This window comes from Anguilla rostrata, chromosome 3, assembly GCF_018555375.3.
Source record: "Anguilla rostrata isolate EN2019 chromosome 3, ASM1855537v3, whole genome shotgun sequence".
NCBI classification, from domain to species: domain Eukaryota; kingdom Metazoa; phylum Chordata; class Actinopteri; order Anguilliformes; family Anguillidae; genus Anguilla; species Anguilla rostrata.
Window position 1 is genome coordinate 60,659,995 of NC_057935.1, and position 17,270 is coordinate 60,677,264.

General features: G+C 43.4%; 2 protein-coding genes across 2 annotated transcripts; one reads left to right on the forward strand and one right to left on the reverse strand.

The window, feature by feature from the left end:
- Nucleotides 1-143: 143 nt before the first annotated feature.
- LOC135251500 (mitochondrial 2-oxoglutarate/malate carrier protein) lies at nt 144-7,808 on the reverse strand. The gene is made up of 8 exons (XM_064329019.1): nt 7,160-7,808; nt 5,223-5,375; nt 4,540-4,746; nt 4,115-4,205; nt 3,804-3,894; nt 3,259-3,358; nt 2,072-2,123; nt 144-1,609 (listed from the first exon to the last, which is right to left on the reverse strand). The coding sequence occupies exons 1-8, from the start codon at nt 7,234-7,236 to the stop codon at nt 1,454-1,456; spliced, it is 927 nt and encodes a 308-aa protein (XP_064185089.1). The 5' UTR covers nt 7,237-7,808; the 3' UTR covers nt 144-1,453.
- A 136-nt stretch (nt 7,809-7,944) lies between these two features.
- Nucleotides 7,945-12,835, forward strand: LOC135251501 (motile sperm domain-containing protein 1-like). The gene is made up of 6 exons (XM_064329020.1): nt 7,945-8,101; nt 9,019-9,341; nt 9,600-9,675; nt 9,893-10,113; nt 10,846-10,998; nt 11,950-12,835. The coding sequence occupies exons 2-6, from the start codon at nt 9,107-9,109 to the stop codon at nt 11,976-11,978; spliced, it is 714 nt and encodes a 237-aa protein (XP_064185090.1). The 5' UTR covers nt 7,945-8,101; nt 9,019-9,106; the 3' UTR covers nt 11,979-12,835.
- Nucleotides 12,836-17,270: the final 4,435 nt, after the last annotated feature.

Genomic DNA, 17,270 nt, shown 5'->3' on the forward strand with positions numbered 1-17,270 from the left:
TGGCATTGACAAGAATGCATTCAACACAAGATGTACATTTTGAAAAATATTCTACATAATTATGATTCATAGTTAATCAAATCCTTCAACATCCATGTTCAGATGTTCAGACATTGAAAGGAAACAGCCAACACGACAGCAAGTAGCACCGAGTTATACATTTTTATTTCATTTAAATGTCAAGTGCCACATTCCTAGATGGAAATACACACTTCTAAATGGGAATACTTATTTTCTTTCAATTAACTAAAAATTGCAGGATAAAACAGTCAAGCCATTCCTGGCTGTAGGGACTGTCTGAAGTCAGACAGATTGGGTAATGAAACTTAAAACAAAATTGAGCAGGGATGGCACGCCATCTACTGGTGTGTGGTGACAATTTACAATTTCAACCAACAGTGATCAGAAAATCCTCACTGAGCACATTAAACAGGGAATGCCACTCGGATCAATACATTTTACTATTTTTAGGTTTATTTATTTATTTATTTATTTTTAAGCACGCCGGGGTACTGGTCTTTGTGTACGAGCAGACAATGCTAACACACAGGCAGCAGCTTCAGGGCAAGTGTAAAGAGGCTCAGTTATTAAATCAGATGTTTATGGAGAGAGGCTCCACTGGACATATTCTTCATCCTCTCCTTGGTTGAAGGCTTACATACAGTGGACTCATGATTCCCCTATTGGCACTGTAACATTGGTCGCAGTGATTGGATCAAAGGGGCCAGTGCATAGAACAAGAGGCAGTGATTGGCTCAAACAGGGGGTCAGAACACAGGAGGACAAGTCTACTGACTTTCACAGGCTTCCTTCATGTGACTTGAGTCGTGCTGCTGCATTGGTCAAACCTCTGGGTAGGCTGTATCACTGAGCTGATCCAGAATCAGCTTATTGGTGCAAAATCTGTACATCATGCAGGATTACTGTTTTGGAGAACCGGTCTTTCTACACCTGTGTGTGTGCTGCTGCCTCCTGCTGTGTAAACTTATTTTACTGTAGTGTAAATATATTTTCTGCAGCCACGCTCACTCAGTTCTCTGGGAGCAGTATGTTGACGCCATTATGCAAGACAGAAGACAGAGTTGGCAAACATGGTTTTCCATTGGAACCTGTGTTGCCTTTAGACTCTCTGACAGTAGCCTTAATGTGTCAGCTAAACAGGTCTATGAAAAAAGTAGCTTAGTCTGTGTATCAAAGGCAAAGGCAGGTAGACAAGGCAATGTCTTACAGGGGGAAGTTGACATTGTCTGTTGGTCAACGTGACAGCAAGGGGTTCACTGTCCAGCATTAGCCCTCAGCATTAGGCTTTAGATCAGCCTTGCATTCATTTGCAGGAATAAGACTCTGTGTGTGTGTGTGTGTGTGTGGGGGTGTGTGTGTGTGCGCGCGTAGACCAGAGTCAGTTTTTAAAGGTGCCATCATCATCAGTCAATCCCAGGTCACACTTTAATGTCTATGAGTCAAGAACATAGACCTTGTAGAACTTGTTCATCTGCTCGAGGAAGATGAATGTGAGCACGGTGTGGGGTCCCAGGCGGGCGTAGTACGGGGTGAAGCCCTTCCACAGGCTGAAGAAGCCCTCATTCCGCACCACCTTCAACAGCACTTCCTAACCAGGGAGAAGATGGGAGATGTGTAAATATATTTCATAATACATCAACACTGCATTAACAGTGATTTGCTATACAACAAAAGTTGCAATGCCCCTGATGTCCCTGAAAAGATCAATTTTTATTCCCTTGCTCGTCCTAGTTCTTCATGGTGATGGTATGTACTGTATGTGAAGTTGCGTGTGAAAATGTTTTATTTTATTGAGAAGCATTTTGTAACCCTGGTTTTGAAAAGTGCTATATAAAGAATTGCTTACTTATGAGCAAACATGCATTTTTACAGTGTCACATAGTTTATGTGCCTACCCTTGTGCAGATAATATACAGCCTACCTCCTAAAGAAGATCTCACTGTCTCATTTGCTTGCTCCACTCAAACTCCTCTAAAGGTCAGGGGCCCAGCTGTCTTTAATGAGCCAGAGGGGGGAAGAAGAAGACAGACAAACAGCCAGTCAGACTCACCAATCCGTTCTTGTACTCTGGTTTGCCGTCAATCATTCTCATATTCTGGATCCTGAGACAGGGATACGGGCAGATATATACAGTCATGTCATGAAAGTAATGGCAGCAGGCCAGTGGACTGTCAAACGATGCAGCCAAGACAGATTAGCTGTAGAAAACAATCTGGGCACCTCCATTACTGTTTTAGAACTGATGTGAAATCTACACTATCAATCAGATAAACAATTGAAATATCATACATACGTTGACTATTTCTTTGTGCCATTGAACTTTGCTACTTTAAAAACTATTACTGCCGGCATTGCCCAGGGCAACCCACAGAGTATTAGTAGACAAAATGATTAATACAGTATGTATTACAATTTACCAAATATGTAACGGTAAATTTAATATTATTATTATTATTATTATTATTATTAGAATAGGTTATGAGGACACATGCAGTATTGCATATAGACTAGTGGAAAGCAGCGAGGGGCAGTGGAGTCAGCACTCTTCATATATCTGAGCATACAGACTGTATAGATTCCTTGAGCACAGCAATTAAATTTGATTTCAAGCAACAGAAAACAACAGAATGTCCAGCTTCAGTGCAGAGCCCTCTAAATATGGCCGTCTGCTGGTGCAGCTGAATCCCGCCACGAGATGAAATGCAAGAACAGGTTCCGCAGTTGAGCTGCTAAACAGGATGCCAACCATAAAACAGCACAGGAGAATGCTGTGATCACACAAAGCATGGTCACGTGACCCTAGAAATGCTGACTAACAGGAACCCAGGGCACACTGCATACTTCTTCTCCCTCACGTAAGGACTGCAGAACTTTGCATGCAGAGCAAAGAACATGTCTTTAATATTTCCCAGACGAGGGACATTACAATTGCATATATTTGCAAATAAAGTTACATGAGCAGAAAGCCCAGTGAAAGAAAGGAAAGAAAGGAAAAGTGGAGAGCAGTGATGTGAAGTACAGATTAGGATAGTTAGACTCAGGTCCAGGGGGTCAATGTGTGCAGAATTGTTTGTGGCTGCCTACAGCACAAGTACAAATCCTGCTCCGCTTGTGTGGTTTGGTGTCAAGTAACACATACTGCGGTGAGTGCTATGGTGAGTGTAACATACTGAATGTCCATGGGCACAGCGGGACAGGGACAGAGGGACAGAGGGACAGGCGGGGGGACGGACGAACCGGGTCTTGACGATGTCCACGGGCATGGAGGCAGCTGTGGTGACCAGGCCGCTGAACATGCTGGCGCAGAAGTGGCACAGAATGTCGTCGCGGAAATACCCTGCATGAGAGAACACATGAGCTCCTCTCCATGGGTGAGAGAAGAGCCCTCCCCACACATGAGAGAGGGTCCTTCCGTCCTTATTATAAGAAAACCTTTTAGGAGTACTAAATCCAAGTTTTTTTCCAATTAAATTCTTGTGCTATAGCAGCTCTTAAAATGTTTACTTGAATCCATATGGATCCAATAAAGTAAAGCCAATGATGGGGAACAGCTGGGTCCTGGGTTGGGTATATGGTTTTTACGGTTACCAGACATCCCACCAAAACACCCAAAGCACAGATGTGTAGACAGAGAGACAGATAACAAACAGAATGAGAGAGAGAAAGGTTCTGACTTGGAGTTTCATCCATTGTGACCACATTATACAGGAGTTGGATGGAACGTGGTGTCAGTTGTACTTAGGTTGTATTAAAAAGTGATGTAAGTGAGGGTGATCCCTTACCAGTGTCCAGCAGCGCCTGTTTGGACTGAGAATAAGAGGCCAGCTGAGCAGCATTGACCACTACGGCTCTGGCCATGGTGGGTATGCAGCCCTGAAACACACGCAAATGCTATTATGACCACTGCTGTACTGACCTAGTGCAACGACCCTTTATTATTATTTGAGTGCACGTCAATCTCATGAGAATGAGAGATTAAATTTGGCTTAGGGTTGGCTGACTGACTGAAGCCACTACTACTCGGCCACTAGAGCGAGACATCACTGTGTTATAGAGTGTGACTAAATAAGAAGAGATCCTGTAGAGCTCCTACCCTCCATAGCGTTCTGAGCCCCTCCTCACGGGTTATCCTAATCAGGGCATTGAAGACGTTGGAGTACCCCCTCCTCTGATCTGGTGGTAAACTGGCGAAGGGAGGAGGGCATAGATTATTCACTTCGTACTCTCACAATGTGGGTATGAGCAGAAAAAAATGGGTTCCTGTGTCATGCCTAATCTGTTCCCTTCATTTATCCAAGTCTTCTCACCTCATCTCTAACATCGCCCTACTAGGCATCGTTCCAGACATTTTCCGGACCTGCGGTGGTCGATTCGCACTGTGACTGACAGTCTTCACTGAACCCTCAGCAACATTAGCGAGGAGCACAAAAAGGCACTGAGGGTGAATTCTCCCGATTCGGCTGAAGGCCCCGTAGCGCGACCACTCCCATCTGCGCCCCGCCGTTTGTCTGTTCTCACCGGCCGTCGGCGGTCATGCGAATGAGGGCCACCTCGGCAGGGGTTCCCACAAAAGCCCCCGTGGCCCCCGCGGTCATGCCAATCAGCGCCTTCATGAAGAAGTTGGGGGGCGTCCCATCCGCCTTGGTCAAGCGCTCAAACAGAATACTGTAGATGCCCAACCGCGTGGTGGTGTAGGTGGCCTGCCGCAACAGGCCTGCTGACAACCTGGAGAGAGAAAAGAGAGAAAAAAGCAAGGCAGGAAAGAGAGAAGTAGAGGGAAATTGCAGACAGAGGGATAAAAGGAGGAAACAGAGTGAGGGGACAGAGAAAGGAGGGGTCAGAATAGCCAGGGGAAGGAGAAAGAGGAAAGAGGAAGTTGCAAGGCGAACTGTGCGGGCAGACACAGTGACTGCTTGTGATTTTGAGTGCAGAAGTAATGCAGGCAAACAGTGCACTGCTAATCACACAGAAACACCCCATTACCCTGAACGAAAGCCTCAGCCTCAGTGTGCATGACATCCTCCCAGTTATACATACATGTATGGCAGTGAGGTGCATCTACATACATACTGGTATAAATAATGACATCCTGTATGATGTAGCTAGGTGTTCCTTTACAGATATTCAAGGATGTCAAAGTTTGATGGCAGCCCCTGCTCTACGCTCAGAGCAGCCATGCTGCCCCGTCCCCGCGGTCTTACCCCGTGTAGATGCCCCCGATGCCCTCGTTGCGCAGGATGCTGGCCACAGCGTGCAGGCTGGTCTTGTACTCGCGCGCCTTCGAACCCTGGCCACTCAGCTGCATGCGGTTCTTCACCAGGTCGAGCGGTTGCACAAACACCGTCGCCCCCATACTGCCCAAAGGAAGGGGGGTACAGAGGCTGTTACTTGGTGCTCTTAGACAGTTGCCCTCAGAAGAAATGACCTCTCATCTGTGATCACGGTGGACATCAAGGCTCAGCATGTAACAAACAGATTAATTCAGATGACCGCTCTTTAGTGATCAAAGAAAGTGGTGAATGAAAATGGCAATACTGCAGCATGAATACTTACACTAAGTGAAAGTATTACATGAAGTGCTTGCACAAAGAAACAGTCAATAAATCTATGATACACTGGCAATCTCTGTCTTTAGGTGCTCTAGAGTTAACCTTGCAATTGCTCTTCCTCAGTGGTGTCAGCTGAAGTTCGCCAAGAGGATTAAAAGCGACACAGAGTTGACTTGTTTTCTGTTAGGCCTGTGAGCAACATTACCGGCAGTATGAAGGTGGTGACAATAAGGACTTTCGCAAGGGTCTGAAATTTTCTAATTTAAAGTTAGAATGATAGAACCACTATTACGTTCAACATAATGGAATTAATTAAGCTATAAGCGAACCTGCCTCCTTACTGTCGCTCACGGTCACTCATTTCACAGTACTAAAGTTACCTCTAGCTATCCAGCTAGCTACATTGTAAACAGAGGCTAAGAAATCCTGCATAATATGTTCCTAAACAAGGACAACTTGAAAGTCAACATTGCCAGTGGTGAATTCCACAGTGTGGGCACGAATTCAACAGCAAAATTGCAGTTTTTGGAACTGGTTTGGCAATATTGTTGACCACAAAAAAGGAATGCGTCAAACGATAGTCCACCTGCCAGAAATGCAGGAAGGTATAAGCCCTAAGACTACATGGGTTGTCTCTAGAAACCTTTCATCATTTCATAGGTAAGATAGCTGCTTTAGATACCTAAAATAGTTGCTATGATTATACATGTTGGTTGGTGGAGTGGGGAGGAGGAGGGCACTATTGTTTATGTAACTATATTTGTGGTGCATGATATATGGCAATCTGAGTTTTGTACAAGCTGGTTTTTGGTCACCTGCTGTTCTGTGTGTCAGTAATTCATTGATGTCAGGTAAAATTATCAGGACACTGGGAAATACAGGACGAAGGGTATCCTGTCTTTTTGGCAAACCTACAATACACTGCAACCTACATTCAAACAGAGGCACAGCAAATATCACTATAAACCCACAACTGAAAAAGGCCATTATCCAAGCTTTATTGTGAGGATGACATTTTAGATCTTGATGGAAATGTTTCGTGGAAAGTTAATAATGCCTGTGCCTGGCTTTGTTTTCAGCCTTATCGTCAACACACACTTTGGTTTACAGATTAGGTGGATGACCATCAAGATCGACACTGGTTGTACCTGGTTACTGGTACCATATCATAGGTACAAGTTGACGCAACACTACTGCAGTGCAACTTATCTGTGAACAACATCAAATTACTTCTAATAGATAAATGCGCGCAGCAAACCATCGGTTCATTAGCTAGCAGGCGACAGTCACAGGCAGTTTACATTTGACTGAGGGATTAGCTGGTACTGTTGACTGTTGACATGCTGAAATAACAAAATAGCAGCATCCAAACCGCAGGATAGTCAGTACTATATTATTGTGACTACAAAACAGCAGCATATGCCATGTATTTTTTTTAACACACCAGTCAGATAGTTAGCTAGCCCTTGGTCACTCTAAACCCGGAGCATGAACTGACCCATCTCCTCTTGCAACACCGAATGTTTACGGCCAATAAGCTAGTTCATTTAGCTACAGTACATGTGAAACCGAACTGAGGCATTACTTACCCCGCAAGGCCACCGAAGAGGAACTTTATAGCTTTAGGAGAGGTTTTCGGCTTTGCGGATTCCGATGCAGCAGTCATTGTGCTATAACCTAGATAGCTTGCCAGACACTAATTCAAACGTGTATTTCACTGTCACCTCTCTCCCCATCCAGTGGAGCCGTCAGACTGTAACCTTCATCTGAGGGAAGTGACACTAGGGGGCGCTAACGTAGAAAGTATCCTGCCCCTGCTGCAAGGTGTATGGACGCGCAAAACCGCTGTTTGCTCATGCACATACAGTTACCAAATGAGACAATCTATAACAATAAACAACTTTATGCCTAACCATCAAGAAAAGCTAAAACTGAACTGCTTTGTGTTCGTGTGTAAAATTAAACAATACCAACAAAAATCTGAGCCAGTGAAGAATGTCTCATATCACCATCACTTTGTCTCCTAATATTGCTAGACAAATAACACAGATAACTATCTACCCAATATTAACTACCAAACAACGATATTTATTTATGGGCTGAGTGAGCATATAATACCTATATGTAAAATCAAACTATAGCCAATTGTCCTTGTTCTTGATTAAATTCTTGAAATGTTTACGATACCGTGGCTATTATACTTAATACAAAAACATGATGAACCACTTGAAGCCGTTTTCGCTCTATAATTTTGCTGAATAATTATTTTAAACTGGTCCAGTTATCTTCTCTTCTCTTGGCGTATCTTTCGGTCAAACCAATAAACACAAACAAGGGGTGGGTATTCACGCTGTCACTCTGAAACGTAAACACGGAAGATATCGGTGGTTAACTGTTCCATAGACGATGAAGGACCGAAGAACAAGCAAGTTGACGAAGGGATGATGCTATAATGACCACTTTATATGTCATGGTTGGTCAGTTTGATGAACGATAGGAAGAAATGCGACAGCTTAACCAATTACTGAACGGTAAGGAGTTGAAATATAACTAGCTAACTTACCAACTTTTCCATAATAGCCTAGTTTGGCCTCGCTACCTAACACACCACTGGTTGTGCTTAACGTTAGCATATCGCGACTTTTAATAAAGATTATGCTACCAACTGGAAATGTTATTTAGTTTATGGTTAAGAAGGACTTGCAGATTAGTCGATAAAACAGCCCCTCGTTCAATACTAGCACACAAGCTCAACAAGCCACCTAGCTAATGTTAGCTCGTTAAGTAGTCTACCTGCCTGGTTTACTCAGATTTACCCAGCTAGTCTAACACGACGTGAAACACCAAGATGCCTATGTGGCACGTCACATGTTGCTAGCGAGCTGCGGGAATGCTTGAACAGAGAAATGAAACAGGAGAGCTGAAAAGGAAACTGAACGGGAGTCAAAATATTGTTGTTAGATTAGCATGCTATCGACCTATCATAGTACTACTAGCTAGGGAGGCAGTCTTTCCATAACGTTGGCATTTGTAGCCATCTGCTGTGTCCTAAATTAGAAAGCCAGCCACCTGAAAGCAATTTTAGTGATACATTATTTATGAACACATTAGCTAGAATCATGTTATCGTTAGGCATCGCAATGTCGATATACTGGCTCTAGCTAACCACCTTGCTACACAAACTAAAGCCAATTGCCGTGTTAATATGCCTGTGGCAAACGAAACCAACTAGCTATGTACCTCACTTAGAGCTCTACACGATGACACCATGTTAATGCATGCTATTTCAAGAGATGCTTAATTAGGGAGAGAAAATATGTTCGGTCATTGTTGAAAAAATTGTCTGAATAATCTTGCGCACTAGCTACATCGCTAGGTAACTGTAATTAAGGTTACTTCCGTGCTTCAATTCCTCACTGCAATGTGCTTTTAATCTGGTGTACACTAGATGGCGGCATTGTAGCCATCAGTTTCAGTCCTGACCAGCCGGCACTGCCTCTGTGAAGAATGGCTCCGGACATACAACGCCGCTAACGATGATGCACCAGGGCCAGTGCAGTCCCGATGGTACCCAGGAGACGAGCAGAGTGATGAAGAGGGACAGGCATACTCCCAGCGCCTCGGTGACCCCCCTGGGTCACCCCAAATCACAGGACAGCCTCCCTGTGTTCCTGTTCCCCACAGAGCTGGTGTTCTATGCTCAGGAGCGCAGCTCACACAGAAGGGTTCTAACCTTCTACAATCCTTACAGCTTCGTGCTGAGGTTCAAAGGTGAGTAACTGAGGAAGATTGGATTTATTGAAGATACAGTATTGAGAGCAGATGATTTCTTTTTGTTCAGAGAAAAGAAAATGTTCAGATAGGAAGTATTAGTTTATGTCGGGGGGGGGGGCTTGCAGATTACGGTGTTTAAGTTATTATGTGTAGTTTGACTGGTGTTTTCTCTGTGCGCTTGTAATAACTGTTGTACTGTTCATGATTTAGGGAATGCTTCACTCATTCCCTGCTTCTGCTCTTCTTTTGCCTTAGTGCTCTGCACAGCACCTGCTCTCTACACAGTGGTTGAAGCTGAGGGCAATGTGAGGGCCAGGTCTTGCGTAGATATGTGAGTCTATTACCCATGTGTGTGTATATATATATATACATACATTCATACATTATACATATACATCATACATATACATTCAGTGACTGAAACTATATCTGTGAGTGTTCTCAGTTGTTCTGGAACTTTTTGTGTTCTGGAATTGTGTTCATCATGTGATAGGATGTGCTGTAAGTAAAAAATTTGTTGACTTGGCTTTCTCCCCGTCCTCTCTCAGCGTGGTGCGGCACCAGGATCCCAGCCCCAGGAACTGGGGTCGCAGGGACCGCTTTCGGTTGGAGGTGTCGGGAGGGGGGCAGAGGGGCACCCGGGAGATCTGGGCCGAGCTGAAGGGGAGCGAGGGAGGAGAGAAGCCCCTGGAGACCCCCCGGGGAGGAGCTGTGTCCCCCGCAAGTTTCTCAGCCACGTTGCCTCCAGGGGTCCTGAGCCCCGACAGAGGTAAGAGGCCCGTGTAAGGAGAGGGGCGAGGAGCAAAGGAAGGAGAAAGAGAAGGAGGAGGAGCAGCACTAGAACAGGGAGAAGTAAATCTGGGAAAGGCAATAACTGAGAGAAAAGAACATGCAGATAGTGGCCGTAAAGGTGGAAACACTTGGGGGAAATGAGAGACACACAATATATTGAAAGCACTTGCTTCCATTCAGGTATGGTTCCTGAGTTACTCAATTAATTGACATTCAAGCATGCTAGGGTGGCCTGACTGCTTATAATTATGATTAGAAGACACTAACTCATTTCCATGATAGAGGGGTGACTGTTGGAGTACTGAATACCGCACAGCTTGCTAATGTTTCACAAGGAACTAAGGTGTTGTCAGCTTGAAACAGCATCCTCAGCAAAGGGCAGCTGTGGCAACATATTCTCAGCAAATGGGCAGGTGCAGGTGTGGCTCACACCTGAAGGAGTCTGCGTGTCTGTGTGGCCTGTCTCAGCAGTGAGGGGTTCTGGCAGTTCTGTGATTCTGTGGGGTGCATTTTCCTGCCGTCGTTTGGGTGCGCTTGTCCCTTCAGAAGGTGGAGTCAGTGCTAACTATGCACTAGTTAGTGATTCTGAGTGACCTCCTGCATCCCATGTTGCAGCATGTCTTTCCTGCAGGAGTGGAGGACGGAATGCTCTCCCGTTTTGCAGCTTTCATGCTGATTTCTATGCTTTACTGCTTTGCGTCTCATGCAGGTCGTGACCCCTCCCTGTTTGCTCTCTACGTCATTGTCGGGCTGGCGTGCATCACTGTCCTCATGCTCCCCCTGCATAGCGAGCCAAGCCCCTTGGTTCCAGTTCACATCCATGTCACTGTTATGCAGAAACTGGTCTGTGCCTACATACTCGGTAAGGAAGTGTTCTAGGCTATTACTGATAAACATTAATGTGCTGGTGATGGGCAGGAGATCTATTAACAGAACATCTGTATGTACATCACATGAACGTAATTCACTGAGGCGTGATGAGCTATAAGCTGCACTTGCCGATCGAGTCAATGAGTTTCACACTTTTAGTATTTAAAATGACACATACAGTATTAGAAACACAAGAGGGCGAGATTTTGTCATGCGTGAATTTAGTTTTCAGTCCTCTTTCCTGTGTTTTCTTGTTTTCATTTTTTTTCACAAGTGCACCACATGGTAGTTCAGGCCTTAGTAGATGAGGGGGAGTGTCAGGAAACATTTACCCAGACATATTCACAGATGCAGACACACTGACACCTCATCAGATGGCAATTTATGCAGTCAGTAAGAAGGGTTGCCATGGGTAATTTTGAAGAGAAAAAAAACAAAAAAAAAACGAACTTGATACTTTTTCAGTTGATCACAATTGGCTTAATCATGAATTGATTCTGCAAGGCCCAAGTGCATTTCATGACTGCCCGCTCTCTGAGACATTGAGCATTTTAATGTCATTCAGTAAATACTAATGACATCTACCCGCACAGTCCTGACTCGCCTTCATTCAATTAAAAAAATTGTACAAATAACTTGATCCCTGCCAAAACGTGTATTTCATTTTTCATTAAATTTGGAGATGAGTTTAAGAATAATTGTTCAAATGCAAGGAGACTCCTTTTCGTGCCAGAACCGTAATGTAAGCATACTCCCAAGTCTGAATGGTTTCACTCGAAAACAAACTCACCCAATCTGAATATTCCTTCTCTCTGGTCAATGTAGCAGTGACTGTGTAGCTCAGTTCTTCATGCAGGGTGAGTGGTGCTTCGATATAAACCTGCCTGTAAACATGAAAACCTGACATGTTTCTCTCTTTCTACCCATTCACCTCATTCTACAGGCCTGCTCACCATGGTGTTTCTACGGTGATGGAAGGGAAATAGCGAGAGACTCAAAATCACTAAAGGTTTTTAATTGGAATGAGGTGGATGTTTACAGACTGCTGTGGTAGCAGAGGAAGACTGCAGCTATATTCAAGGACTGAATTGGACCCACTGATTGGACACTGCCCGAAAGAAGGGTTGACCAACCAACTCTCAGCATTTCAGTCATAATATGGCCAGTTTCACCCAGCAGAACAGTGACTGGAGGGACCCCTCAGAAGGAACCAAACGCGAAAGATGGGTCCACACTGGGACTGACTACAAACAGACCCGCATTTTCAATGTCCGCTCCAAGACGCACAGCAGCCTCTGGATCCCAGCTAGAGCTCATGGCATGTTGAATTAGCATTGCTTCAACCATACAGATACAGTAGGCTGTGGGAATGCAATGCGGCCTGTTTATTCCAGGCTTCCCGTAGCCGTGCAGAACCTTTTTTTGTAAGGATCGCTATAAGAATTAGCCAGCTTGCAGTAGACTGAACTAGTAGAAGACATGGGGCCATTGCAGGGAATGTTAAAAATACATGCAGTACATGAGCCGTGAATCAGCCGTATTGTAAGCCACACCCACCCTGTGCAGATCACGCAGTCGTTTTTACCGAAGCGCTCTCACCGTTAATGAGCTGAGTCATTGCTGTTGTAATGTAGACCCATAAGTTATTTAATTTGCTTCATCAGCGCAAAGGAGTTGTTGCCTGCAGCTTGTTGAATCTGATGGACCAAAACCCCTGCATGTAAGCTGCAGATGCATGAACACGCCATATGTGTGCATACACGGTACATTGCTACTGTATATATTCGATGTGTATAATAAAGCTATATTTTTATTGCAATGAAATTAAAGGGTTCACTTTCACTAAATGAGATATTTAATGAAGGGAATTTCTTGAGATAAATCCATGGTCTTGAATTGATGCCTGTGGAAAAAGAATTATTGCATTGAATTTCATTTCTGAATATGGAAATATGGTGAAATGCATCCCAGACAGTCAGCTTTTGTCCCTTGCGGGATCATTGATTCATAGTTTTTGCATACCCTCTGATACAGACATTCAGGAACTTGTCTTGCAGCTAACTATGAATGTGTAATTCACGGCCAACGAGCATTAAATTATGCTGACTATTGCATTTCTCATATGCATGACTGCTGTAATTTTGCTTTAAAATGATTTCCTAGCAATAATCAGTTGCAGAATTACAAGCCATCCATCCAAACTGCTGCTGTTATTATTTTGCTTAAAATTCTAGCGTATAAAGATTGGCAAAAAATATGGCTTCCTAGTTGTCTACATTACCCGGATCCACCAATCTGCACATCTGCTTGCAGAAATGTGATGCAGATGGCGATACCTAATTTACATGAGTAGGATGAAGCTGCACTTTCCTAAAAAACTCATCAGAATCCCTGAAGGCCAGTCAAAATTGAATGCTGTGTGACCCCAGCCCTCTTGGACAATTGATTATTTCCAGACCGTTCTGTCCAAGAGACATAAGACTTAATTTGTCCCATGTGTGCCTTCTAGTGGCATTATTAAGTAGGGACCTGTCTACAGCACGTTTGCCAACAAGAAGTATCAGTAGGATCTAGGGAAGGCACTGATAATGGAAAACTTACATAGCTATACTGGCACAAACTGTGAGGGCTCTGCAGTTCGGTAATAGAACTTTTAGCTCTTGATAGAATGTCATTACACATCAGAATGGCATTAGTACAGTCCGGTAATAGAAAGCACTTTTTTTTTCTTGCCATTTTTCTCCCATTTTCTCCCCAATTTTAGTTGTTATACCAATTCCCCATGTGTATCACAGTCCTGGTCGATTCGCTATCCTCTCTTGGTCTGGGGAGGGTGTAGACTACCACATGCCTCCACCGATACATGTGAAGTCACCAGCCGCTTCTTTTCACCTGACAGCGAGGAGTTTCACTGGGAGAGCGTAATGCACGTGGAGGTTCACGCTATCTCCCCCAGGCCAATTGTGTTCGTAGGAACGTCTGACCAAGCCGGAAGTACCGATAGAAAACACTTCTAACTGTCGATAGAATGTCATTACACTTTAGAATGTCATTAATCCAGTCTGGTAATAGAAAGCATTTCTAACTGTCGATAGAATGTCATTACACTTTAGAATGTCATTAATCCAGTCTGGTAATAGAAAGCATTTCTAACTGTCGATAGAATGTCATTACACTTTAGAATGACATTAATCCAGTCTGGTAATAGAAAGCACTTTTAACTGTTGATAGAATGTCATTACTGCAGTCTGGTAATAGAATGGGGTCATAAGGGCTGCTAGGACAGAGGGCGTACGTTTCACAAACCAGTATAAATTGTGGTGAATTTTTCATGCCCCTTTTTGTGGCATAAAAAACTTAATTAGTGATAGGCTTGGAATTAATCTGGTTTATTTGGTAATACAACTGTACACCAGCAAGTCCTAATACCTTGTGTATTCCAAAATGTCAAATGTTTTAATCTGTGATTGAATGAACACTGCCCTCTTGTGGATTTTCCTGGATGTCTGTAAAAAACATTTGGCACATTTAGTTTCTCAGTTTCCACCCAGATCTATCGAAGACATCTGTGCTCTAAATAGCTGTTCAGTAGCACTGAATGCATATCTGTACATGTGTACCTACATTTTATTCTTGCTTTAAAGGCAAGGTGACCCCAAGTCTCTGGTATTGCTGGGTAAGCATTGACTTGTGGTGGGTGGAGTCATTGTCTCTGTGGACATCAATTTTTCCCTTCCTGAAAGCAATGCCACCAACTGCCCACCAACTGCTTTATCAGCATCCATATGAAATTCAGTTTTGCCTATCACAAGAGCTAAGGAATCTAACATTTTGCTGAGTGTCATTCTGACCACTGGCTGCTGGCACTAAGGGCTATACTTGATCAGGTCTGACAAACACTAGAGCTAAGCACAGCAGTACATTGTGACAGCCAGTATTCTGGTATGGATAAAAAAAACTTCAACAGTGTCACCTACAGCTCCGGGACATTGCATGCGTTAGCATTTACTAGGCCCAGCTTCCGAAGGTCCAGCTGCTGCCTGGTGTCCAGTATTCCTGACAGTTCTGGACACTGTAATATGTGGTCAGTGGCAGTAAGCAGGGCTATGCTTTATGATCTGACCACACCGGGGAGGTGAGCAGTACCCTGCCATAACAGTCTCATGTATCTACTCACAAAACAGGCTCTGGACCCTGAGTCTAAGTGCTTCTGTGGGGACCTCTTTTGTCGAAGACGATTTCACACGTAAGTAGGCGGTGCTTGCACAAATCAATGAGTACCATTTTTAGCCTGACAAAGCTCGTTTTTAGTTTTAAAATGTTCTTCACAAAAGTGCTTGTCATACATGGAGGCTTATTTGTGTCAAAACAGCGCAAATAAAAAGAGAAAAAAATGTATATGTATGGCACTTGGCGGTGCTTATTTGTATTGCATGACAATGTGACCACGAGAAGTGCTTTTATTTGTTGGTACTGTACATCCCTCTATTGATGATGCTTCCGAAGTCCATAAATTTAGTATTTGTATGCAGAACTTTCTGGCAACACTGATTTCCTGTCATAAGCCTAAGCCAGCTTTAAAAAAATGTTATGGGCTGCCACATGTTGCTGTACATTAACATTAGAACATTAGGAATATTAGAGAAAACAAATATCACTCAAATCAAATATTCATCTTCATTCATATTCATAGTTCCCAGTATGTGCCCCACGTTATTGAATAAGATGTTGATTAGAAAACAGCTGCGACTTAAGAGTTGCCTGAATAAACATGGAAAAAGAGCCCATTTGCTTTGTTTAAAAAGAATCAGGCCAAACTCAGGAATGTGACTTACTTCAGGAAGACTTTATTGAGTATCTTTAGTATAATGCTGCATGTCACACATTGTCCAGTCCCTCAAACCTTAGTGCCCCCCCACTCTCTCTCTCTCTCTCATGCACACACGCACACACACACATCCATCTTGTGAACGAATTACCCTCAGTAACTGTCAGATCACATGCGTAAGTCTCTGTGATTCCCCAACATCAGAGAACAAATATTCTGTAGGCAGGCTCACCTGACCAAACATTTTTAATCTATAGTACTATATACAAATAAATATCCTACAAAACATTCTTACAACCTGTTTCTCCAGGGTGTAAAGGGGTGATGGTGGGTGGGACAGGGGACAAGGCAAGTTTACAGTGGTGGGTAGAATAAGGAAAGGGGTTTAGGGGCAGACATTGCGAGGAATGGTTAACTAATGTGTGGGTGTCGTCACCAGTCGTAGTAGTACCCCACCAAACCATTTATATTCTAATGTGCATGTTTGATCGCAAACTGATTGTCTTTCAAATATATGTTCTTTGTGAGTCAAAATGCATTTGTACAATCCTCTTTTGCAGTAGTGTGTAAATGTCTGCATGTACATATGTGTACGGGTATGTGCACATATATTTGCAAACCGATAACTCATTCACTGCTGCAAACCCTGAATGCAGCCCCTCTCCAGAAAGGAAAGGGGGATAGATGAAAAAGAGAGGAATGGAGGGGAAATCACGTCAAGGACATGATTGGAGAACAATGAAATGGAGAGGGGGCTGAACATTTGTTTGCATTTGATTTTTCCCATTTTAACTTGAGCAAACCTTACTCTACAGATATCTACCTAAAGATATAGGGATTACATTATTCTATAAGTAGATCATTTTTCTGATACTGTTTTTAAAGGCAAGCAAGGTACATTCAATATAGGGCTGTTTTCTTTTTTCTTTTGCAAGACAGTAATATATAAGTTATACAGGCAAAGTTATTAGGAAGTGCAATAAGAGTTTATATACACAAACAGGTCAACTGATCGTCAGTTCCGCTATCGATCGATACATGGTTAAGTATTACACTGATGCGCAAGTCATTGTGTCCATCAGCTTTTTATGAATTTCTTGGGGCTTTTCAAAATAAGAACAAACCAAAATGCAAATGTGAGGCTCAGGACTAGATGTTTATGGGTTCCACCAGCCGTTCTATCAGGGAGCATTACCCAGACCGCTTTGCATTTCCTGACTGCACATCAGTTTGCACCTTGTGATGAATTGTCTTCACCTACCTTGAGAAGTGGGGCAAATATAACATAATGTCAAAAAATTTTTTTACTTCCACAGTTGACTAACATGTCAGACATTTTCAATTGAACTAAATCTTCAGTCTTCAAATATTTCTTCAGCCTTATAACAAGAGTTGTGGGAACGACAGCCAACATTGATTTTTTTTTTAATGTAGAC

Coding starts and splice junctions, on each gene's coding strand:
- LOC135251500 (XM_064329019.1), bottom strand. CDS start 7,236: ATGACTGCTGCATCGGAATCCGCAAAGCCGAAAACCTCTCCTAAAGCT. Junction 5,376..7,159: donor CTCTTCGGTGGCCTTGCGGG/GTAAGTAATGCC, acceptor TCCTTTGGGCAG/TATGGGGGCGACGGTGTTTG. Junction 4,206..4,539: donor CGCATGACCGCCGACGGCCG/GTGAGAACAGAC, acceptor TCCCTTCGCCAG/TTTACCACCAGATCAGAGGA.
- LOC135251501 (XM_064329020.1), top strand. CDS start 9,107: ATGATGCACCAGGGCCAGTGCAGTCCCGATGGTACCCAGGAGACGAGC. Junction 9,342..9,599: donor CTTCGTGCTGAGGTTCAAAG/GTGAGTAACTGA, acceptor CTTTTGCCTTAG/TGCTCTGCACAGCACCTGCT. Junction 9,676..9,892: donor GCCAGGTCTTGCGTAGATAT/GTGAGTCTATTA, acceptor GTCCTCTCTCAG/CGTGGTGCGGCACCAGGATC.